This window comes from Coprinopsis cinerea (genome assembly GCF_000182895.1).
Source record: "Coprinopsis cinerea okayama7#130 chromosome 6 map unlocalized cont3.6, whole genome shotgun sequence".
Classification (NCBI taxonomy): Eukaryota; Fungi; Basidiomycota; class Agaricomycetes; order Agaricales; family Psathyrellaceae; genus Coprinopsis; species Coprinopsis cinerea.
Window position 1 is genome coordinate 1,862,328 of NW_003307539.1, and position 23,211 is coordinate 1,885,538.

Sequence of the window (23,211 nt, forward strand, 5' to 3'; positions counted from 1 at the left end):
AGCGCTAGCCCTCATACACAAACGAAGTCGAAGCAGCCCTGAATGCAGTGACAGAAGAACCTCTCTCTGATAACGATGCGAGGCATTTACGCACCAGGCTTCCTCTTTGACATCAGCAGTGCAGACTTGGTTGTTAAAGATCACAGGGTTCGTGATGTATCGCCCACATCTACGGAGTATCGTTTTTTGGTGGGGACTCTAGCTGATAGCATCTACAGCTATCTGGGAGTGATGACCTGGGATAGCAAACCCCGAGCTCTTTACCACGCCGAAGGACATGCAGATGTGAAGATGAAGGTGGTACACCTAAGGTTTTTGGCTTCGAACTCTGCCTTGGCGAAGAACAGAGAAGGAAGTGTCACTCCCCATCTGTTGCCCTCAAAGGCCATGGGATTCTATTCTGCATGGGGCGCTCGTCAGGCCAGTGGTTTTAGATATAAATTTAAGAAAGAAAAGTGAAGCATACATATCCTGGACGCAACTTTTGAAGGACCGTACTCCGAGCCCTCAAATCCAGTCTACTCGTACAAGCGTAATCTCCTCTTGTTCAGTCACTGAATCGTCGCGGTGCATACCGACAACCATCATGGCTGTGGTACTGGAAGAGAAGACAATTGCCGACCCGAAATTCCTCCTCGATGGCCCAGGATGGCCAGATCCTCTCATCTGCGAGACTTGGGGCTACCGCGCCAGAACAGCCGCAGGTATTATTGGGATTATACACGCAGGTACGCAAATGTATAAAGGTCGAGGCCAAGAAGCTGCTTAGTACTCACATTGACACCATTAACTTCGTCGCAAACCAACACATAAATGCAACTTCTAATTACTGCTGCTAGTCGTCCAGCTATTCCTCTGGATCTATATCATCATGCAGTCCATAACCCCGGGTCGTCCATCAGAACACCGATTCTCTACATGGGAGCAAGCTTCTGTCTTTTCACCGTGTCTTCCATCGACGGGGCAGCGGGACTCTGGCAGTTGTGTAAATCCGTTGGGCTGGTCGAACACACCCGAGAATCAGCAATCGCTTACTTCATCCAGAACGTAGCCAGTATCATCGGTAGATGGATCGGGGATGCGCTTCTGGTAAGTGACAATTAACTCGTAGCTGCCGGCCCGCTGAGGGTTGGACGAAAGCGTAGTGGTAGTGGTAGGGAGGGTAATTGTTCACGCTGACTGATAAGTAAGGCCTACAGGCTGTGGATTATCTGGTATGATTCTATATGCGCGAGGCTAATCACCCTCTGCGTCTTCCTAACAACGATAGGTGCGGAGATCGCCTAAAAATTAAAATACCACTAATCATTACCCCCTAATCGCCAACCCACCAACCCAGGTACAAGCGTCTGGACGCTCTTCTACCCAGGCAAGCCAGGCATCTCCGGGCTCTCAGACACACGCAACACCACGGCGCGGTCGCTCGACGCCATCCTGCACGCAGTGCTCCACCTCTCAATCACAGTCCTCATCTCCTTCCGCCTCCTCCGCACCCGCAGGCTGCTCGAGGAATCAATGCAAGGCTCGAAAGACCGCGTGTACTCGAGGATCATTGCCATCCTCGTCGAGTCGTGCGCCATGGTCGCGATCTTCGGCCTCGGGTTCGCGATTTCCAACTTTATTGTCCTCACGTGGACTGGCTTCCAGGCGTCGTGGATTTTTGCGATTGGGTATGGTACGGCTGTGGTATGTGCTACTCACCTCACTACTCATGATATCGATGCATTCCCCAGTCCCCGGGCCCACTGTTTCACGGTCCCCCTTAGACTCTTCCCGTTCTTTTTCTTCTTGCGAATCCCACCCAGGCAGATGGTTGACGTTTCTTTCATGTGGAAATTGGTGGAATAACTTAGGTCCTGGCGCCCCAGTTGGTTATATTTAGAGTGGCTGTTGGGAGAACATGGTCACATCATCGGTCGTCGCGAGACTGTTCGGCCCCGCTGCGCTTTGTCGTAGACGCCGATCCTGACGTGCCTAATGATTCTGAGGCTAGAGTAGGGACGCCTACAGCCCCTTCGCAGTAGTGGCAGCGAGAATAGGGACATCCCCGCGCTCGATGGTTAGTTGGGAATGTTGGGGATGTCTATTTTCGATTATTTGTTTTTTGCCTTGCGTACATACATCTTGAATCTAGAATGTCTTATACCGACGTCCATGGTTCTGAAATGGCACCTCCAACCAAATCTTCTAATAATTCTCCTTCATGACTCGGATTGCGATTTGGTCTTGCCAACTTTTTCGAATCGGAACGAGTTACGACACCCAATTTCGTGAAACCTTTGAGTCTCCGACTGTGGAGCCCCTATCCTTGCGCCAAGCACCACTTGACTGTCGCCCACCAGTCGCGATCGCTCAGTACGCCGAAGGTTCCGCTCAGCGCCCACACCCGAACCCGAGCTCAGGGCGAGTACGCGCACAATGGCTGACAGGATATGGCTTCACTCAAAGGACTACGACGAGTAAGCACATATTATACCCTATCCCCTTGCCGACAGTCTTAAAATAAACGCTAACTCTCTAACTCCGAACTCAAACCCTATAACTCCTACTTACCTCAAACCCTATCCCTCGTGCTTAACTCAAACCCTCCCACCAGATGTCTCGCAACCTTCCCCGCAAGCATCGAATTCGCCGACCAACGCGACGCACTCACTCTCCCCGTCGAGCCTATCCGCAAACCCGGTGGTAGGCCCACGATCCCTGCACCAGTCTACATGGCCGGTTTCTTAGTTTCCGACGAATGGGTTGTGGAGCGGGCGTTTCGTCAGAAGGAACCAATTGGGTGCGATGAGATTTGCTGAAGAGTCGGTAAGGAGGTGGCATGCGTTGGGGAGTCCGTGAGTGGAATTTACATACACATTTCATCCAAATCAGTGCATACTTGGTACTTTATTTATTAACGTTAATGGACCTACCGTATGTCCGTCACGCCCCAGGGAACCGTACATGGCGCCGATGATCCACCCCTGGCCAGCAGGCGGATTCATCATCCACTTTACGACCTATTCCTCCGGCACTTCGCACCGCGAATCTCTAGAATACTTTAACGAACGCCGTCCTCGATCGGACCCTCGAGCTTATGGATTTCACGGAAGATGAGAAGAGGATTGTGAAGACGAGGTTGGTCAAGTGGCATCGGCTGTTGGTGACTGTGGGGAGGGAGGTGGAGCCTGTTCCTGAGGATGGGTGCTTGAGGAGGGTTGGGGAGGTACGTTTCATCGAATCAGCTCCCTGGGGAGAGGTCTTCAGCAGCGTATATACGCTTATAACATTTCGTAATGCCACATAAAAGAGGTACACTACGGTGTCACCGCGTATGAGAGTGAGGCAGATTCGAAATGCTCGTTCTGGATCGAGACAAAAAGAAACGATTGGGAGAGCCCTGGTTCGAACTTGCGCCTGTGGGTGTGAGAACGAATTCCAAACGTGGTGAGGTGTGCGACTGGGGTTAGGGTTCCCATCGGGTCTTTTCGTCGACGCCGGTCAGCTCTGTCCACGACAACCACGACCACCAAGGTTCAATTTACAATGGTATGCCTCTATTTCATTCACCCATTCGCTATACTCCATTTACAGAAGCTAACCAAAAAACTATTTCGTTCACGTAACAGGGAGGAGGCGCACGATACCCATATCCTAAACACGTCTGGTCACCAGCAGGTTCGTGAAGCGCTTCGTTGGTTTTGTTCGACTTTCGGCATGCCTTCAAGGGGTATTTTGGTTGGACGACGGGGTTTGGAGGATGGAGAGGTGGAAAAGGAACGAACGAAAGCTGACTGGAATCTGTGTTGTGCGTTATAGGTGGCTGGTGGGTGCAACCCAAAAACTGGGCATCGAACACCGCTATCGCTTTTGTCGGCGTTCTCGCCACCACATACGCTGTTTGGAGCGTCAGCGCGGACAAGGAGGTGCGTCGAGACTTTAGGCTATCTGTTACACAGCTACTAACGACATAATATTGAACGTGTTTAGCGCCGGCTGTCGCAACCGGATAGGTGGATTCCTTCGATGCTGGTGAGTCCCCCCTCTACGTCTTTACTCCCTGGAGTATAGAACTGACGGGGACTGCTAGTGGGCGAAAGAGTACAACAACGAGGAAAAGAAGTAGTTTGAATCGGCTCTTCCGAACTCGTTCACTAGACAATCTGTTATAGACCATGTTACCCATCATAGGCCTCCAATCCACGAACGAATACAATACGCTTTCGAGCTGCCAGTGATTCATGCGATGAAGACCTGTGGTTTTGAAGCCCCCTTTGCCTGCGCGCCGACTGGACGAGAGTGTCCGCTTCGATTGGCCGCCGTCCCCGAAGCTTGCAGGGGCAAGCCACCAACCCTCGCCGTTCAACGTTTCACCTTGCCACTGCTGTTCACATGCTCACATCTCCGCCCTCTTTTCAGCGAGTTCACCAGATGCGACGTATACCAGCACTGGGAAGACACCAGACTTGCACCTGTCGCCAACTCCCCTCGGTCTCGTAGGTCCGCCACTGTCCGCACGTGGCCATTGTGGATACCTCCAAGTTGGTGAAGGCAAACTCACCGGATCTCTGCTCGTCCTGGGGCGCGACGTCGATAATGAATGACCGATACTGTTCCTCAGGACCTTTCCTCGAAGGTTGCTGAGAAAATTACCGGCGGGCGACGGGCGGCGAATTGGACGTCTGGGAATCCCTATATGGCGTTGAGCGCTGAGCATTGGGCGTCGGGAGTTGGGCGCGAGCATTGGTGGGACCTGGACTGTGCAGTTGGAACGCTGATGCCAATCTATTTTTGGAAGATGGAAGTCCGGAAATCTGGAAGATTCAAGACAGGCACTTGGCTCGTTTCCCTTTTTTACTGTCGAACAAGACTTTGTCGTTGGATCACGGGTTACGTATTCGTGCTCCCCCAGGTGAGTCGCCGAGTTTACATTCGTTCATGCCATGTTGAATCCATGTTCCTAGGACTCTATCCCAATGCGACGACTTGGAACGTCTTGCCCGCACCATCCCCTTCAGCGTCGATGGAAGCCGCGCACACCTCTACTTTCGACAAAACTGATCATCTGACGAGCGCGCAGATCGCCTTCGGCATGAAGTTATATGTCCTCTATGAGGAAGATTCCTAAGAATATACCGCTTCATGTGTCTAAAACTGGTATTAGTTGGGAAGGTATGTGGGTGCTGGTGGAGTAGGCAGGCTGATTTTAATTTCCTTCGTTTTTGCGAGGGTAGAGGGGGGACATATGCTCGCTCTTTCAGCCTGTTATATGGTATGGTATCGTTAATCACGGTCAGATCCCATGACATTAATGCCGATAGTCACGATACAGAGGCTCGAGCTTTCGGGTACTACACCTTGATACCTACGAGGTATCTCTCACAGATCCTGATTGTAGGGGCTCATTCATTCTTACATGTATAATATATACATATGAAATGCATTCAACTGAGTGGGTCACGTCAGGTAGTGATTTTGGTACCATGAACAATGTGAACAATGTCATCACCACTTGCACCCAGTGAGGCCGTTGCCCCGCGGGCAAGGGCACCTTACAACCGCAATTCTCACGGGGCACCTGCCCTACCTTTTTAGGTGATCCCACTGCGCAACAGATGGTGTGTTGGTTATAGAAGTGGTGCCTGGTTTGTACCGTTCCATGTATCAAGAATTCTTTGGGTTAAACTTACCTTCACACACGTCAATGACAAGGGAGCTTCCGCTATCTCAGCAAGGCACCTCTACCTGACAAGTGTCGGAAGTTCAGTTAGCCACGGAGCACCTTACCTGCACGCGTGAACAGTTGCATCACCACCTGGTCTGAGATGGCCTAGGGACCCACCATTTCCAAGGTCAAATCCATTGCAGTATTACTGCCCCTCTGTAGGCTATATGTGTGGAGGTTACCATGGGCTAACAAGCCCAATAGTATTGTGATACCTTTACCCTCTTATGAATATGCTTTTGTTCACTTTGGGAGATGGGTCACCCTTCCACCGGTAATCACGATGAAGCTTCATGCCACATTCGAGGAGGAGGTGCGCACGGGTTACCATTTGGTACATGCCCGATATTAGTTGGATATATCTGATCCATTATCACCGAGGCCGCTGCCTAGCTGTGGGCTATGGTGAAGGAGGTTCCGCGTCTTTCTCTCGCTCTTCCACCGACCGTGACACACAGGGTAGCCCCAACCCCAGCACCATGACACCCTCGCCTCCCCTGATGCTGGCCTTCCCCATGCTATCGATGGAAACTGCACGGTTACCATCGATCCACCTTCCGGTGCCTTGATAGGCCTTGTCAGCCTTCCCCGAGATTAGCGTGGTAGATCAATGCCATCACTAGACAGGACATCTCAATGTGCAGCGCCAAGCAACCTCCATCGCCATTGAGCACCCAGTGCCGAGGATAGAATCCATTTTGCTGTAGCACCTGAACATATACTATCGACAAGGGACTCATGCATACCGCGCCATAGTCTACCGAGGCTAGCCTCTCCAATCGTTTCGTCACCATCGATCCATCCTCCCTAGTACCTTGATAGGTCATGTCGACCCTTCCAGAGCTTAACGGGGTAGATCAATGCCGTCAGTAGAAAGGACATGTCCATTTTCACTTCAATCACAACCATCCACAGATGACGATGATGCAAACCGACAATGGTGTCAATAGCCCTCACCGCGGAACCTTCCCCGACATTAGCGTCGGATACTATACCAGCAAGAATACCACCACCTCGAACTGGCACCTTCCTCGACACATTAGCTCCCAATCAACACCGGGAACGGGGTCCGGATGGGTACCGGAAGGTTAATCATCCTCGTCACATCCACCCATGCCAAGAAATATAATTTCGACATCGACAAGTTTCCCGCATGTGGTCGACGAGACGGATGGTTCAAAACTAATTCGTGTGTGACAACCTAATACTCTAATCTACTCATCCCCTTCCACATCGACTTCCTCCGCAGGGTCCAGAACCTCGACCAAGCTCCTGGCAACCTCGAGCCCCGTGCGGACGGCTGATAGATGCCTCTTGCACTCGGTCATCTGGTTGAACAACTCCTCTTGGCTGTCCATGATTGAGGAGACACAGCTGTCCAGGTTGGGGTACTTCCTAGTAACGATTGTCAGCACATGCTGTAGGTTGCGCATGTGTTCCCGGGCAGCCGCTGAGAGATTGTTAAGGGCAGCAGCGCCCTTTTCTGCATCATCGATGCAGTCGCGATGGGCTAAATAGGGCGTCAGGTACCCGAATGTGGAATTCGACAAAAAGGTTCTACTCACAGTCCTTCAGGTATCTCCATCCCAACTTCTCGATCCGAAATCTCCTGCGCTTTGCCTTTGCTGGTGTAGTAGAGCCTGTTCTTCGACGTCTGTTCTGAGATTTTGTGCTCCTGCTGCTCGTGGATAGGTTGGGGGAAAGTAGCATGTCGATTTCCCTGTCGAGTTTCGAGGACATCGTCGTTAGAGATTAGGCAGGTCGGATCCTGAGGGCGCTAGAGTAATTAAAACCCTGGTTACTCTGAGCTCCGCTTAAATTCTCAATTGGCCCAAGGAATCTGGCGCTCTCGGATTATTGGTTTTGTCCAACATGCCCTTTACAAGGAGGGTCGAATTCCAACTCCGCGCAAAAAGGTGTCAGCTCATGCCAAGGCTCTAGGGATTGGCGCCTTTCAGGGTTCGCGTCAACGGAGGGTTCCAAAGTCCTGATTTGGTAGGCAATGTACACTCTTGGCATCTGTGCACTTGGCGCCCGTGGAGCAATCACTGTATCGGCGTAGTTTAGGCGCTTAACTTCTTCTAACCCAATTACCCTGTAGGTTAACCGCAGTAAAGACAGCATAAAGACGGAGTATTTATTTCCCCGATTGGCGGGCAGAAAAGACGCAACGAAGGACAGGTATTGTCGATCATCGGTTAGACTTCACTATGTTCAACAGGAAGGTCGCCATCTCAAACTCTGTGAGGACTTCAACCAAAGACGCCTGTGCCTTTTCAACATTCCCCTCGAGTGACTTCTGGTGAGTCTGGAGGATTCTAAGGAGGTCCGAAGAACATTCACAGTCGCAATTGCAGCTGTGAATGTGCTGCTGGAGGTCGGAGAGGAGTGACTTCACAGAAGCACTGATATCGCGGACATAGTCGGCGGCGTTGGACGCATCCTTGTGGCCTTTGGTTTGAGCTAGAAGGGGGGACCCTTAAGCTGCACGTTCAGGGTACAATTTTGGTTACTCACCCTTCCTAACGTCCTTCCATCCCCAGGGGCCGTCGTCATCAGAGGAATCCGCCTCTTTGTCCCGTTGCTTAGGCGGCTTTCGACGGCTCTTGCCAACGGAGTGTTTCGGTCGGTTGATGTCGACGTCTTTCGGCATCCTGGAGGGGTGAAATAACAATGGAAACAGGGAAAGACTTCGAGGGGTGAGGGTGATTATGATGTAGAAGGAATTTTCTCCCCTGTGTAAGTCGATTATACATACCTATTTATTTTGAACTCCGATTGGCTGATCAGAACTGAAGTTCGGGGGCGATTCAAGTAACATGGATTTATTGCTTGGCAGAAACAAGTATGTACCTCGTACTCGTACATGGTCAGAGAATGACAAGACATGTGCAACGGGAATTTAAGTGGTCGCGGGCGGGTCTGTCGAATCCACGGAGAGCTCCCCTCTGGAAGTCCGCCGCAAGGAAACTGCTGAATTTATAGCGGACAATTGTTCCGACAGTCTCAGGCGAGTTTTCGCCAGAGCGTCGAGCCTTGCCAAGGCGTCCATGTGAATGGCACGAAGGTGATCCAGGTGCTGTTGGAGTATTCTCTGGAGGAGAGCTCTGGAGGCTGAATCCTGCCCAGAGTCTTTCTAGTTAAGTTAGTCTAACCCACGGTACGCTTGCTAACGATGGGCTTACCCGGGCACGCCCAATGTCTTTCGACTCAAGGAAATCGGAGTCGTCGTCAAAAGCATCATCAGACCATGACACACCGTCCGACATCTCGGCATCGGAATCGGCCTTAGACTGCTGCACCGCCACTGCGACATCACCGGTCGACTGTTCGTTATCTGAACCATCATCCTCCAAATCGCCCTCGTCCGAATCCAATACGTTCTCATCCGAATCTGAATCAAACCCTCTGCTCGCTGAGGCCATATGTGAGACAGTATTCAAGGTATATAGATCTTGAAACATAGCCTTACTCGCTGACGAGCGTGCAGATAATGACGGCGTGTCCAAGTCTCTGAATTTTGGCGTCGGCGGGGGCACCTCCTCTTCCTCCTCCTGATTGAATTGGGATACGGTGTTTACTATCTCTCTTGTGAGAATGATGCCTTTCAATCTCATAGAATTGACGACTCACATAGCATCGGCACCGTAGTGGGCGAGCAAAGGCGAGAGAATGATGGTAGGGAGGGAACCTGCGCGACTTGGCATGGCAGCTCGGCGCGGATAACATCAGGTGCGCCCTCTAGTTTTCAGAGTAAACAAACACCTTTTAACATTTCATTCCTCCTTCCTCCCAACTCTGAACCCATCTTGAAATTCCCACCAAAATTTCATTTCTCTACCACCATGTCCACCGCTTCATCCAACGCTGTCCCGCCGGGCAAGGCCCTTACCTCGGCTCTGAGAAATCTCGAGAAATTCATCAACAGTCGGCCACACACTTGGGGGAAAGATAAGAGCGACGACAAGGTTTTGTTTGTTACGGCTTCGGTACGTCTGTCTACACCTCACAGGGAAAATGTTCTGAAGTTTAATTAGTACTCTCTCATTGATCTCCTCGCCCGAGACCCGAAATATGACCCATACCGGAAGAAGGAGTACCTGGGAGATGCCATTTTTCTCTGGCTCAAGTACCTTGCCAAGCGCGAAGGGCTCAGAAAGGACCCCGAAACTGTCAACCTCGCACGCTTCAAGCACCAGGTGTTCCAAGTCCCCATTGACGTCCCGCTCCTGTCGGGCAAGGCTTACAACCCCCATCCCTCTCTCTCTGGACCCCAGGAACGCTCGCCTAGCGCTGCACCCACCAATCTTCCACCATCCACCGGCAAGCGACCTGCGCCTCCAGTCCCCAAGCCTCAGCCAACAAATCGGAGTAAAGTTAACGATGTCGATGAAGAAACTTCACCGACGGAGTCTGCGAAGGCAGGAGGCTCAAAGAACACATCCACGAGTAGGACTGGGAAGGGAAAACAAGCTTCTCGGGCAGGGGATGGTGAGGACAGCTCGATGGAGGTTGACGAGAACGAGAGTGCCCCTAAAAGGAAGGCAAAGAAGATCAAGGCGGACGATGGCCCGTCTTGGAACTCCAAGGACGACACCGACGACTCCTACCGCGAAAGCGACGATGACGCCGACGAAACCGACTCGGATAAACCAAAGGCAATCAAGAAGGATCTCGCCAAGAAGAAGGCGTCGACGTCGAAGGGTCCTTCGGTCCCTGTTAAACGCACAAGAGCCGACGACGATGGCAACGCTGGGGCTGCCAAGAGGAGTAAGCCTAACGTCCCCGATGGCTATTACGAGGCGTCGAAACCATGCGACACATGCCGTGACAAAGGGTTGACTTGCTTCATTTCGAAGCCAAGGGTGGCTTGCTACAGTTGTAAACCCCCGGGCCAGAAACGTGTTGCGACTTGTAACTTTAGCGCTCGCAGGAGGAAGGCTCAGAACGACGACGGGGCAAAGGTAAAGGTTTCTTGGCAGTCTTTTCCGAACCCCAGCTGATTCACTGTCGTGGACTTAGGATGACCGCCTCCCAGAGGACGTCACAGAGGACGTCTCCACGGTACTCCGTTTTGCGATGTGCTTGGCCTTTCTAATCTGATCCAATGTTGACTCAGGTGAATGGCGATGATCCCGAAGAGGAAGAGCCGACCTCAGCCTCGGCTATCAAGGTATGATACCTTTTCATCCCATCTCTAATACCCTTGCAAACTGACTTGTCCTAATACCAAGCGCTCTCGCCAAGATCCTGCCGCTAACGCCAAACACCAAGCCAAGAATGGACAATTCTCCCCTCCACCCCGAAACAGTCTCGACGTTGTGGCCGAACACGCGTGGCTACAGTCTATGTCTCGGCAAGCCAAGGACTCTGCCTCAGTGAGTCGATATATCCATGAGCAAGAAACTCTCTAACGGATCCACCGTATCAGGCCGTCTCGGGCACCAGCACCAACCAGAAAGGCGCTAAGTCGGATTCGATGGTACGACCACCATCTTCACCTCACTGGTACACTTTCTCACACCTTGTGGCCAGAGCGTTGTCAGCGCCTCAGGAGACCCCGCCAGTGCTGTCGCCAGTACAACGGTGAGTGTTCAAACCCTTGGCCATCTCACTTCTCTCACGAATCACGCAGAACTCTAATTCCAATGACAAGGCAAGCAGTCTCAGTCGCGTCGCTCCTGCTGCCCTCGTCGAGTTCTCTTCGCCCAACATCGAGAGAATGGTCACACGCCTTCTCATGGAGAACGCTCGTCAGCAGGCGTCCATTAACTACCTCACAGCCACTCTAGAGGTCCTTTTGGAGGACGCCAAGGAATACGAAGCCATCCTCGCCACTGCCGCTACCCAGGATGCCAGGATCAAAACGTTGGAAGCGCAGATAGATTCTGCCGAGAAGGAGATCCAGCGTATACACAAGGATCGCGAAAACGATGCCAAGGTTCTTACCGACCAGAACAACGTAAACACGGAACGCATTCAAGGCCTCGCAGCGACAGTGGCTGTCGTCAACAACTGGGTGGCTTCCAAGATAAAGGCTGAACTTGGCACTGCTTTCGTACCCCCAACCGAGACCACTATCAACGGTATCCATATCCCGATGCCCCTGGCGACGACTGGTTCAACTTCCCCCAACTCTGGCCCGGTCACTCCCAACCCAGCATCGAACGTTGACTGCTCTAATGGGAGTTCGACCAACCCCCCTCCTCCTCAACACCGTGTTATCGACGACGAACACTCTGGTGATAAAGGGGAAATGCTGCAGTACATCAAATACCCAGAGGAGGGTCCCTCCAGCGCAGGTGTAGACGGTGAGTCCTCTTAGTATGGTTGTGATATTTGTCTGACCCCGGTCCTAGCTCAATCGACCTTCCTGCACCAGAATGGCCTTCAGGAAACAGAGGAGGTCGAACGACTTATGCGCGAGGGGGTAAGTAGCACTTAAATCGTATTGTCTATGGTGTACATCGTATGTTCTTCTTGTAATTTCTTGGCATGCATAATGAAATATCGATCGCTCGCTCTGTGCTGGGGAATGTAACCACGTCTCGCGTTGCCGTTAGGTGCTGGCTGGCAAGCCTTTCACTCAATGTACTTGCCCGGTGCTCGTCTTCTCCTTAGAGGATGTCAGAGTAAATGTGATGATGGATTGAAGGTAGATGATACGAGTACAGAAAAAAAAAAAAGATAGCCATACAAAAAACGAGAGCCTACGAGACCAGAAGTCACCGCCGTCCTGCACGCGATTTGGGCTTGGCATTGGCATTCTTGGCCTTGGTCGTTTGAGAAACAGCAGGTCTTCGAGCAGGCGTCACCTTCGTGACTCCGGTATTCTCCCTCCTTTTCTTTGAAGCAGGCCCATCGGTATTATCTTCTCTGGACTTCCGCTTGTTCCCGGCCAAGGCTGCATTCGAGGCATTCCCCCGCGAGGTACCTCCAGCTTTCTTGGCGGCTGACCTTGTGATTCGCTTGCCAGAGTCTTCAACACCACCCCTACTGCGCGTGACGGGTGTGCCGATGTCAATGAAGTCAACCATCCTTCTTGTCTTGGGTGGGCGAGTTGATCGTCGCAGTGGTACCTGCTCGGCGGGCTGCAATGGAGCTCGGCGCTTGGTACGTGAGGGCTGATCCTGATAGACGGTGGGCAATTCATCAGATTCTTCTTCCTCTGACTCCTCGACAGTACTCAGGCCTTCACGATCTTCTGGGCGCCTATCCTCCGCACGAATGCTTAGACCACGGCGAGTCCCGCTGGATGGTGTAACCGGTCTACTGGGTTCATCGTCCTGTCCATCGTGTACGGGTTGAGGTGAGCTAGTGCTTGGCAGTCAACCTTATGGACGTACCTGGACCTGCTGAGGAGAATGCTCCTGTTCATCTGGTGGTGGGGGTGAAACCGACGACCTCCGTCTTTGCGATGAGCTTGGATGCTCGCCTCCCTTTCAGATGAGAAGTAACTTTGAGTCTGAATTGAAGAATTCAGAAGTTCGTCGGACAGCCGTACCTTGTTGATCGCCCAATCAGAATCAATGTCGTCCCATGGACTTTCAGCTTCCTCGCCAGAGTTTGACCCGGGAGTTCTACGGGAGGGACCTTGCGACGTCACAGGCTGGCCAATACATGTCAGCTTGGCGGATTGTTTGCAGTCGATTTAGTGGCTTGGCACTCACTTGATACGACGCACCCCAATCTGAATCCAGATTATCCCAACCACTATCTTCATCGCTCTCTTCAACAGCACGTGTATCCTTTCGTTTCTTCGTCTTCTTCTTGGCACTGGGTTTCTTGGCAGGCGCCTTTGGGGCCACTGGCTGCACATCCTCAGGCCGCCAATCCTCAATGTCGTCCCGTTCATCCTGATCGTCATCGTCATGTTGCCCATTAGCAGAAGCCTTTTCGCGATTGTGTCGAGGTTTGTATGTCTTCGACTTGCGATCCCAATACCTCTTGAACTCGAACACATTGTCGACCTCGGGATTATTTTGGCGCTTGCGCCAGAACTTGTAGAGCTTCTCCCTGTCCCCGGATGACATCAGACTTGGCTCTTGGAGTAGTTCTGCCAAATGGTCTGGGAGGAACCGGGGTGAAATGAACCGTCGAACGTTAAGACCCAGTCTTTTCCAAGGAACTGGAGTCCGTCCTCCGGGGTCTCCTCTAGTGATGTCTGACAGTGGACGTGTTAGATAGATTGTGTCAGAATAATCAATACTCACTATAATGAATGGTCAGGTAGGACCTCAAGAAATTGGTGAGCCAAATTGAGCGCTTCTCAGTCCCTGGCTTATCCCGGATGGATGGGATGATCGGTTCGCCGAACTCGTTTCTCTTGAAGTTCATCAGCGATTTCTTGGCCATGCGACGGCCCCGGGCCTCCTCCTCCTGCTCCAGTGGATCCAGAAATACATCAGCGGCGAAATCCTTCCACAGCTCAAGCAGGCCCATCTCCTTCAGCTGGGCGTCGTAAAGGTCGCGAAAGGCTTGGCCCCGAGCTCCCGCGTTGCCCCCGGACAATTCAAAATCGAATGCCACTGGTTTTCCTTTCGAGTTCTCGAACGCGACGAGAATGTGCAATCGAGCATTCATTTCTTTGAGAAGTCCCTCCGAGAATTGAAGTAACCTCTTGGATGCGAATTTCTCGGCAGCCCTAGCGTTCAAATTTGAGTTCAATTCGCAGAACTGGGGATTTTTGGACACCTACTTTCGTTGCTGCTCCGGGGGGGGAGTCGCTTCCTTCCAAGCGTTGGCTTTGTCCTCGTACTCCTGTTTTTCCCTCGCAGTCAATTTCCTCCAGAGCATTGACGCGGCCGTCTGAAATTTGGTGAATCCCTCCCGTGTCTGCTTTTGGGGACGCGACACGTCCTCGTTGTGTTCGTCGTCGCTGTCTTGGCGTGACTGACCGCTCAAGAACTCGTTCTCATGGTCTATGAGCCTTCGAAGGTCGTTGGGAATGGGGTCTCCACGAGAAATGATGTCCGCCAAGTACTGGACAATTCGAGTTCTCTCTCGCTTGAAGACGAGCTGCCCATAGTATCGTCCACCCCAGACGGACTTCTTGGCCTTTACCTGTGAATTGTCAACCCGCCCTCGAAACCAACTTTTCACTGCCTGAAATCAGCGATTAGCAATCTATCGAGCATAATTCGAAGTGTAACATACCCGGGTGATGAGTTTCTTCTTCTCCCGAGACTGCTTCTTGCCAGTGATCGCGTACAATTCCGAGATGATGTTTTTTGCCGACTGTGATACCAACTGATCCCTCCTCTTCGAAGTGCCTTCACGATATTGAGGCAGACGAGTCTTGAGGTAGGCGACCTGGGAAGCAGTAAACTGATAGCTGTTGCCAGGACCCTGTAAAACTGAGTCAACGCCGGGGTTCGACTCTTCGTTGCTCTCCTCATTCTGCTCCTCATCCTCCCCCCCAACCTCCTCCTCCTCCTCCTCGTCGCGACTGCTCTCCTCCTCATCCTCCCAGTCGTCGTCCTCCGTGGAGCTTGATTGTCCATGCTCACTTTCACTCCTACGACCTCCGCTCTCGTACTCCTCCTCTTGTTCGTATTCTGTTCTGTCCTCTTCGTAGGGGGTTTGAGCCATGGTTAAGGGTGGGGAGGTGTGGTTGAGGTATACAAAAAGTTTGATCCAAGTTTTTAAGTAGCGTGTTTTTGTTGCGACTTTTAGTCGGTCTTTGTTTGGTCGGATTGGTCGCAGTCGCGTGCCAAACGGTGCCTTGAGCAAGGCGATCCGTCGACCGCTCGGAGAAACGGGGTAATGATCCGTTGATGGTTCCTCCGGTGGCTGTACTGATGTGGTTGAAGTTCAACTCAACTATCGATCGCTAGTCTTCATTAGTTCATTCTCGCTACCATGGCCCCTGGACGTAAACACGAAGTGAAGAGGCGAGAGAGGGTAGAGCTTTACCGGTGCCGCCTGACCCATGGAGGAAAGAAAGGCCGCGCAAAGCTGAAACTCCTTCCGCACACCCCCAGCAAGAGAAATCAATCTCTTTCCCCGCGCAAACTTTCGTCCAAATCTTCAGTTCAACAGACGTCGGCCAGGAGGGAAACAGCGTTTATCGAAGGAGACATGGACCACGGGGAATTCGTTACTTTCGATGTCGGTGGAATTGGGAATTCAGGATCCAAGGTGAGTGTTCGTTTCCTTACGACTATAGCTTTGCATTGATTTGTGTTCGAGACTACCCATGAGTACATGGGTGAGTGGGTTCCAAAGGAGAGGCTTTACCTACACGAAATTCTCGCCCAAGAAGCTCTTCCTAACCCGTTAGAGTGCCATGGCTGCTGTGGAACAATCTCAACTGACGTCTGGCGCTGTCAAGAATGTCTTGGGAAACCTGTGTACTGTACCGACTGCTGCAGACAGCTTCATTCGACAAGCCCGCTGCATCGTGTTCAGCTCTGGAAGAATTCACATTTCCAGCCATCTTGGCTTTGGAAGTCGGGCGTTCGTGTCTCTCTTTGCAAATCGGGGTCATGTGAATCGACCTCACCTCACATGGAGACTCCAGACGTCGCCGAACATCCGCATGCTGACCCAACACTGGACTGGACTGATAATGAGGACTTTACCTTTGGTGCAAAGCCGAACCAGAGGCTTCATCTTGGCTCAAAGATCATGTGTGTGGTGCACACCAACGGCGTCCATTACCTGCCCTTCGTGTTCTGTCGCTGTGCCGAAGCACCGTCCGATGAAGTTCAGTTACTTCGACATGGCTTCTATCCAGCTACCTTCAGGGATATCCGGACTGTCTTCACACATGCACTGCTCGACGACTATCTCTTGGAAATGTTGGAATGCTTTACCTCGACTCATCATTACTATTCGAAGCTACGACGAATGACGAACAAAAACTTTCCTCATTCAGTCCCCGTGCGTTACTTGATCTCAGCATGCCATCTTGGACTGACGATGTTTAGGATCGTACTCGAGAACTTCGGAGGGCTGGGCGCCAATGGAGGCGCTTGAAGGATTTGAAACAGTTCGGGTTCGGGCACACGAGGAAAACTCCCGGGAGGGGGGACATGGCATTGTTCTGTGCCGCATGCCCTCAACCTGGGATAAACCTACCGGAAGACTGGAAGAGTGATCGCGAAGATTGGAAGTACCAAAGAAGCTTGGTTGCTGATGGCAACTTTGTTTTGGTTCATCGGAAACAAAAAAGGCAAGGGGAGGGCGATGTGTTCTTGAAAAGTGGGGAGGGATACATGACTGAGAGAACTCGGTACAAGGAGCATCTCAAGGCTGCGGAAGAACGAAAAGAGGTTGGTATTACTCTATTTCTTAACATAACTCAGGCTCATGATTTTTTTTCCAGCCTCAAACATGTCACGAGCACCGGGCGATTGCAGACAGAAGTAAGGGCCACAAGGGGTGCGATGTCACAGGGGTTGGCGCGTTTGCATGTATGAGACATGGCTGCTTTGCGCCTGGGAGTGTCGTGGATTTCCAGAAGGGAGAACGGTGAGTACTCCTCAACAATGTTGACTGTGGTTCTGACAGTGCAGTAGACAGGTCAATATGGACTACGGCTTCTGCGAAGCACTCAAGACCACCCATACCGACGAACTGTCGAAGGTTCTGCTAGTGTACGACATCAATTGTCAGTACAGCAAGCACCTATTTGAACGGATCGAAGAGTCAGATCATCTCAGTATTAACGAGAAGCTGACTGTCATTTTTGGCATTGGTCTATTCCATGTTCATGGACACCAGGACTCGTGTTTCGCTCGATACGCGCTTACGTTCATCCGGGGGGCGGGGATGAGTGCTGGCGAGATCTTGGAGCCTCTGTGGTCTGTGATCAATTTGGCAGCGGGACCAACCTCTATGATGACCTTGGCGCAGAGAGACGAGGCCCTGGATGACTTCATTCTGGACAACAACTGGAAAAAGCTTTTAGGACTGGGTGCGTGAATGGACTCATAGGATGGGCAATCCTCTTTTACAATGCTGACTTGCAATGCCTCTTAGTGCCATCGATCTGTAAGCGCTGGGAAGCGAGTCGTATTGAGCTGGCGATCGCTGAAGAGGATTTTGAGTTGTTGGATGAAACAGCCTCGGACGCACAAAAACGGCTGTGGTCTACCCAACTGGAGAACACGCACATTGACCGGGAGGTGGATGTCAATAGCATGGATGTGCTCAATATCAAGCTGAAGAAGCGTGAGTCCATCTCGCCTAGCCCATTGACGCTTTTCTTATTCAACCCATGTCAATTATAAGCACCCTCGAAGGCAAAGGTACAGCACGACTTAATGTCAGCAGAGCGAGCTTCGAACAGTGGGCTTGGCGTCACCTCTTGGCTAATCGCTGGGATCAAGCTCCAAGACGCACAGTATGTATTTATCTTTTTGCGCTACCTTGACTGTAACTAACGACATTTCAATAATAGGGACAGTCTTAGGGCTTTCATTTCCGGCTTACCAAGAGAGAGTTTGAGAACAGACCAGCAGCGCCTCGAGGTCACAAAGCGCCGAGAAAACCTTCAAGCTGCCATCAACACATTCTACGAGGACGCAGCCGTGCTTTTCCCCAACGTCAACCTGTACGAACTACGATGCGAGAGCCCACCTGAAGCCTCAGTCGAAATAGATGGGGACGATGATGGGAATCGTGATGACAATCCGAGGAGCCCATTCTCTGTGTCTCAGAATGAGCCCGAGGATGTCGAAATCCCTCTCCCATCATCTTTTGTCGATCTTCCGGATGGCCTTGGCAGTGCAGCTGAGAAGGAACTGAAGATTCGCGTTGCCCAGGCGGACGATGCGCTGGAATCAGTGAGAATTGAAATCGGGCACAAGTCTTACCTTTACCGATCCAACATACGCTTGGCGCACGGAAAACAGCAGCGGCTGCGAGGATACGCCGCCGTGAAAGCAGTCGACAAGAACATGCGTCTGCACATCAAGTCTTACAACCGCGCAAGGTGGGCACTTGGAAGACTCGGAGCTGAACGCGAAGTGCTCCAACGGTACCGGGAGGTCAGAAAGGAGGATACGCGGGCCATAACAGCGGTTTACGAGCCCAACGCCAGGAATCAAAGGAATGTTCCTCTGTCTTGGATTTGGACTATGGACGTCGAGGGAGACTCACAAAATTCCGAGTATCTTGAAGAATGTGAGTCCGGTTAACAAAATACAAAAATAGTACCGCGACACTGACAATAACTTTGACATCTCGCAGTGTACCGGGTCAATTGGCTGCGTGCCAGGTCCCGTGCAGATCGTTGGAAGGAGGAACATATTCTACTCACTTCTGAGATGGAGTGGGTTCCCAACTTTTTCGCTTTTAAAGAGGATGAATGCAAGGCTTGGGCAACTCTGACTCGAGATCTACCAGGGCACCGTGCGTATGCGATCCGCCAAGCCAATATGTGGAGGCTGATGGGAGTACACGCGGAGAAAGCATTCGCCGAGGTGAAGGCCAAAGCCAATTCGAATAGGGTTAGGGTCTGAAAATAGATATATTGGCATTTGAGAAATAGATAGCCAGACTCTCGTCCATCTATCGATCCCTCTACTCTCTGTATCGTTGATTGAACATCTTTGTGACCTATGTCTCAATTGCCGCAAGGCTCTCATTCACCATTCCTCTCCGAGGTTCATCATCTACAAGCGTTGACTGCAAGTGAAATGCAATGCTTGATTGACTATGCCTCCTCCCGAATCCGTGCAGCGGGGATGGTTTGGAACCGTCACGGCGACTCGTTCTCTCCGACTGAACGCAAACACTTTGCAGCTCAGTTATACCGTGACCTGGTGCGTTCACAATCGGCATCGGCATGGTAGAGGATTGCTAATTTCGCGTTTGGCAGGAAACTGGCATGCTGCTGTATTCGAGTGGTTGTTTCCGATTTCCAGGGATCATCCAGCGTCCCATAGCGCTGGGAATGATGTTCAAATCGACACTCACTGGGATGCTTCACCTGGGACGACACGCCTCCACTGCAGACTACGAAACCCCCAAACCCATCCCCGACCCCGTCCTTCCCGTGTACGCAAATGCCTGGTGGAACAGAAGTATGACGTCTGGGCTTTCACTCTTGGGCCTGATCAAGGCTTGGCAGGCCCAGCGGGACGACTTTGAGGCTGCCAGGAGAGAGACCAGGCCCTTGGCTTCCTCCGAAACCGTCCTTTTCAAGTCGTTGGACGAGAGTCTCGAAAGAGCGTCTTCATCCACTCAGAAGGCAATCGACCTCATAGAAAGGGACATGGCATTGGCGCTCAAAGATGTCCGCGCCATAGAGGCCGCTATCACAGAGACCGAGAAGGTGTGCCAAGAGGTTCTCGGCACGTCTTGACAATTTGACTTTAGACTTTGCCGCTTGTACCGTAGCATAACAACGTGGATGACATTTTGTGTCAACTGAGCCTTGATTTCTCACGAAGATGGGGATGAATAAACCCTTGGCATTTGCAAGGCCTGTAGCAGTAACGTCTAAAAAAACATCGAATGCTCGACTACGAGAGCCCTGTGGATACTTTCAACTACTTGTGTAACCAGTAACCTGTCCACATATCTAAGGTCGGAGCTTTGGGCATGTAGTACTGAGGGACGCGCTTGAGAATGGACTCCTCGAACGAGGCAAAGATCTGGACTTGTTCGGACTTGCCAAGAGCAATGCCGTGCTCGATTAGTCTCAAATGCCCGACGAATACGGTCCCCGGAGTGTTGTGGAACCGGTATCCCAATGCCGGGCATTCGAAGCGACCGAGCGTCAAAGTGCCCCCAGTCCAGACAAGGTCGTAAGCCCAGGTTGGGCTGGTGAGGATCCGCTGGAGGACGGTTTCCCTATTTGTGACAAGCTCGAACTTGGAGAACGGCGATGACCAAAAGGAGAGGACGTCGAGGAGGTTTTCGGGCTGAGAAATGTCGATCTTTCCGCGCTCCAATGAAGAAAGAATGGAGAGACCTGCATCAAACAGCCATGGGTGGGTGACAGCCAGAATGCCGCCGAGGACGGCGAAGCTTTCCTGCATCTCTTCCAGAAACTTGATGTACACAGCAGAATCGGGACCAACGAGGTTGGGAGACAGCACTGGGCGTCGCGCCTGGGTTCATCAATGCATGCGTCAGGGTGAGAGAGGTGGTGAAGAAAAGGAGAGGGAAGGACGCACACCATCAGGTAGGGTGCACAATTCAAACTTGGCCGTTCCACCTCTGAGAGCGTTCCCAAAGACATCGAAATACCGATTTGGATCGTTTGGCGCGGGGGTCAACACCCTGCCGTCGGAAAGATTATGTACAGCATTCAACATGATGTCCTATGAATGGGTTTTCTTAGGAGACCGATTTTCCAGTTTGAACGAGGCGAGGACACACACCTGTCGCTTTCTTTGGATAACACCGGGGAAGCTCCAAAAGCCAATCACTCCTTCAGCGTCCACGAAGCACGAGGGTTCCGTCAAACATGGCAGTCTTCCAGTTGAGAGCGGTTTTCCGAGAGGCTCGAATGCTTTGTGCAGGTCGTGCCGTTGTTCAGGGGTAAGTTGACCGGGTCCCTGAGCGTCTAGAGCGTTGGAGAGATCCTTGAATGACCAATTCAACTGTGCTGTTGCTTGAGAATAAGCAGGTGGTAAATCGGTGCCAGGGAAGATGATTGCACCTCGATTCGTAAAAGCGTAGTAAGCCATGTTGACGATCTGGTGTGCTTCCGAGCGGAGATCGAGGCTTAATTTCGGTTTGGGCACTTTGCGATGTTCATCGAATCGAGTCTCGAGAAGGGATTGGCAGTAGCGCCCAAAGAGTTCGCTGTGTTGGCCGCCTTGGTGAAGATCGAAGAGGATGGGAGCCATCGGGATGGGAGAACCGAAGAAAGCTCGAGTCGCGATAACGCAACTATCACGCTGAGTAATCTACCGGTAGTCTTGTCAAACAGGCACAGTTTACCAAAGTCTGACTTTTCATGTCCAAGAAGCGCACCAACCAAAGTCCACAGAGAGATCACATTTAGAAGAAGTGTCAGATTACATTGGAGTGTCCATGTAGAAGTCACGAAGTTGGATTGAAGTTGGTGGCTTGGCCCCATGGTACTGCGATCCCCGTTCAAGCATGGACTCGCGGAAATAGGAGACGATGCATATGCGATCACCATCAACGGGCGCTACGCCATGTCTGATCAAACAGCCAAGCCCGACGATAACCGTTCCTGGGTTGTACACAAACCGACAGCCAAGAGTGGGGCTCTCGAAACGACCATTGCGATAGGTCCCACCGGTGTAGATAAGATCATAGGCCCAAATCGGACTGGAGATGTCACGGTGAATCGAGGACTCTCTGTTGACAATAACAGAGAACGCTGTGAAAGGGTTGGACCAGAAATCAAGGATGGCTTCCAACGTCTCGGCATTGTCCACAGGGAATGCCCGGCGATGCAGCGACTCCAAGACTTCCAGACCGGCATTGAAGAGCCAGGGTTGGGTGATGGCAATCACTCCACCGAGAACCGCGAAGCTCTCGGTCATATCCCTAATGAATTGCTGACCAGCAGGACCTTTCAGCGTCGCCGAGGGAGTTGGAGAATCGTAGGGGCCCTTGGCACAAATTAGCCATACCGAGTGTGAATAGCAGTAAAAAAAACATACATCGTGGCCTTGCTGGTACCAGCAAGAAGAAAATGTGGCAACTCCTGGTTTAAGTTCTTGACCATCTGAGAAATGGCTGGGGTGTGAACGCCAATTTCCTTGAGAGTCAGTTCGAACAGGGGTTCCTCTGTGGTTACAGAGAGTTCTGACAGCACTTAAAATGGTGGCCTGCTACATGTCAGTCTGGAAGAGACGCGAGAACGATTGATGTGACTTACTTGTCGGGATTCTGTTATAGAGGAGGGTAAGTACCACCATCCGATGATGCCCTTGCTATCCACAAATGTGGTGGGCAACGAGCGGAGTGGAAACATTCCGTCTGGATTGGGCCTCCACAAGGGCGGAAACCGCAACGAAAGATTCACCTCTCGGGGATCTTCGTTGCTCAACTGGGCCTTGACAAGCTTTGAAGCAAGGTCTTCGAATTTCCAGCTGAGAGGCACTAACTTGATAGTGAGCCATGGCTGCGATTCTGCTGTGCGACAATGATGTCACTCACTCTCGTTCCCAAACGCCGATTCAGCGACGCTAACCAGCTGGTAGGCTTCAATTCGTAGGTTGATCCCCAACCCGGGATGTTTAGCAGGCGACATTCCAACGACAAGTGCACGTTTGAATAGCGCCTGGCAGTAACGCCCGTAGGTGCATGCTAATTCTCCGGCGGCATTCAAATCAAACGAGGGCAGGGTCGGCATGCTGTGATAAGGCAAACAGTGTTTGAGTTGATAATCGTTGAAGGGTGGATACTCTCGATTAGCTCAGCGGATCAGCTCGATAGTCTTACGTAGTCGTGCGCCAGGTTGTAGACCCTAAGCGGCGTCCCAGGTTGTTCAAGCTAGTGTTCTTGGCACGCGGAAACAGGGATCATCTGGGGCAAAGGGAAGTGTCAAGTGCAGTCCTGCTTGG

The 23,211-nt window shown here is 51.8% G+C and overlaps 12 protein-coding genes across 12 annotated transcripts; 6 read left to right on the plus strand and 6 right to left on the minus strand.

Moving 5' to 3' along the window:
* Positions 1-586: 586 nt before the first annotated feature.
* CC1G_07259 (hypothetical protein) lies at positions 587-1,817 on the plus strand (the record flags this gene model as incomplete). The annotated part of the gene is made up of 3 exons (XM_001840477.2): positions 587-704; positions 1,370-1,686; positions 1,767-1,817. 3 exons carry the CDS (start codon positions 587-589, stop codon positions 1,815-1,817), a joined length of 486 nt encoding a protein of 161 aa, XP_001840529.2.
* A 601-nt stretch (positions 1,818-2,418) lies between these two features.
* On the plus strand, positions 2,419-2,801 carry CC1G_07258 (hypothetical protein; the record flags this gene model as incomplete). The annotated part of the gene is made up of 2 exons (XM_001840476.1): positions 2,419-2,459; positions 2,597-2,801. The coding sequence occupies 2 exons, from the start codon at positions 2,419-2,421 to the stop codon at positions 2,799-2,801; spliced, it is 246 nt and encodes an 81-aa protein (XP_001840528.1).
* A 278-nt stretch (positions 2,802-3,079) lies between these two features.
* Positions 3,080-4,108, plus strand: CC1G_07257 (hypothetical protein; the record flags this gene model as incomplete). Its single annotated transcript, XM_001840475.2, has 5 exons — positions 3,080-3,208; positions 3,612-3,660; positions 3,802-3,908; positions 3,973-4,014; positions 4,073-4,108. 5 exons carry the CDS (start codon positions 3,080-3,082, stop codon positions 4,106-4,108), a joined length of 363 nt encoding a protein of 120 aa, XP_001840527.2.
* A 2,813-nt stretch (positions 4,109-6,921) lies between these two features.
* CC1G_15625 (hypothetical protein) lies at positions 6,922-7,447 on the minus strand (the record flags this gene model as incomplete). The annotated part of the gene is made up of 2 exons (XM_002911037.1): positions 6,922-7,217; positions 7,273-7,447. 2 exons carry the CDS (start codon positions 7,445-7,447, stop codon positions 6,922-6,924), a joined length of 471 nt encoding a protein of 156 aa, XP_002911083.1.
* Positions 7,448-7,898: 451 nt separating this feature from the next.
* CC1G_15626 (hypothetical protein) lies at positions 7,899-8,360 on the minus strand (the record flags this gene model as incomplete). The annotated part of the gene is made up of 2 exons (XM_002911038.1): positions 7,899-8,170; positions 8,225-8,360. The coding sequence occupies 2 exons, from the start codon at positions 8,358-8,360 to the stop codon at positions 7,899-7,901; spliced, it is 408 nt and encodes a 135-aa protein (XP_002911084.1).
* A 353-nt stretch (positions 8,361-8,713) lies between these two features.
* Positions 8,714-9,414, minus strand: CC1G_15627 (hypothetical protein; the record flags this gene model as incomplete). The annotated part of the gene is made up of 4 exons (XM_002911039.1): positions 8,714-8,839; positions 8,893-9,115; positions 9,180-9,287; positions 9,341-9,414. The coding sequence occupies 4 exons, from the start codon at positions 9,412-9,414 to the stop codon at positions 8,714-8,716; spliced, it is 531 nt and encodes a 176-aa protein (XP_002911085.1).
* Positions 9,415-9,552: 138 nt separating this feature from the next.
* CC1G_07255 (hypothetical protein) lies at positions 9,553-12,152 on the plus strand (the record flags this gene model as incomplete). The annotated part of the gene is made up of 9 exons (XM_001840473.2): positions 9,553-9,696; positions 9,745-10,671; positions 10,730-10,771; positions 10,827-10,880; positions 10,942-11,085; positions 11,139-11,189; positions 11,243-11,293; positions 11,343-12,018; positions 12,067-12,152. 9 exons carry the CDS (start codon positions 9,553-9,555, stop codon positions 12,150-12,152), a joined length of 2,175 nt encoding a protein of 724 aa, XP_001840525.2.
* Positions 12,153-12,432: 280 nt separating this feature from the next.
* On the minus strand, positions 12,433-15,298 carry CC1G_07254 (hypothetical protein; the record flags this gene model as incomplete). Its single annotated transcript, XM_001840472.1, has 7 exons — positions 12,433-12,993; positions 13,054-13,146; positions 13,212-13,316; positions 13,378-13,871; positions 13,921-14,351; positions 14,406-14,812; positions 14,864-15,298. The coding sequence occupies 7 exons, from the start codon at positions 15,296-15,298 to the stop codon at positions 12,433-12,435; spliced, it is 2,526 nt and encodes an 841-aa protein (XP_001840524.1).
* Positions 15,299-15,568: 270 nt separating this feature from the next.
* On the plus strand, positions 15,569-19,176 carry CC1G_07253 (hypothetical protein; the record flags this gene model as incomplete). The annotated part of the gene is made up of 11 exons (XM_001840471.2): positions 15,569-15,847; positions 15,899-15,984; positions 16,041-16,165; positions 16,230-16,591; positions 16,639-16,983; positions 17,037-17,182; positions 17,230-17,627; positions 17,693-17,884; positions 17,945-18,056; positions 18,114-18,838; positions 18,905-19,176. 11 exons carry the CDS (start codon positions 15,569-15,571, stop codon positions 19,174-19,176), a joined length of 3,042 nt encoding a protein of 1,013 aa, XP_001840523.2.
* Positions 19,177-19,275: 99 nt separating this feature from the next.
* CC1G_07252 (hypothetical protein) lies at positions 19,276-20,021 on the plus strand (the record flags this gene model as incomplete). The annotated part of the gene is made up of 2 exons (XM_001840470.2): positions 19,276-19,479; positions 19,536-20,021. The coding sequence occupies 2 exons, from the start codon at positions 19,276-19,278 to the stop codon at positions 20,019-20,021; spliced, it is 690 nt and encodes a 229-aa protein (XP_001840522.2).
* A 187-nt stretch (positions 20,022-20,208) lies between these two features.
* Positions 20,209-21,516, minus strand: CC1G_15628 (hypothetical protein; the record flags this gene model as incomplete). The annotated part of the gene is made up of 3 exons (XM_002911040.1): positions 20,209-20,772; positions 20,839-20,985; positions 21,046-21,516. 3 exons carry the CDS (start codon positions 21,514-21,516, stop codon positions 20,209-20,211), a joined length of 1,182 nt encoding a protein of 393 aa, XP_002911086.1.
* A 171-nt stretch (positions 21,517-21,687) lies between these two features.
* On the minus strand, positions 21,688-23,000 carry CC1G_15629 (hypothetical protein; the record flags this gene model as incomplete). The annotated part of the gene is made up of 4 exons (XM_002911041.1): positions 21,688-22,254; positions 22,306-22,473; positions 22,524-22,747; positions 22,805-23,000. The coding sequence occupies 4 exons, from the start codon at positions 22,998-23,000 to the stop codon at positions 21,688-21,690; spliced, it is 1,155 nt and encodes a 384-aa protein (XP_002911087.1).
* Positions 23,001-23,211: the final 211 nt, after the last annotated feature.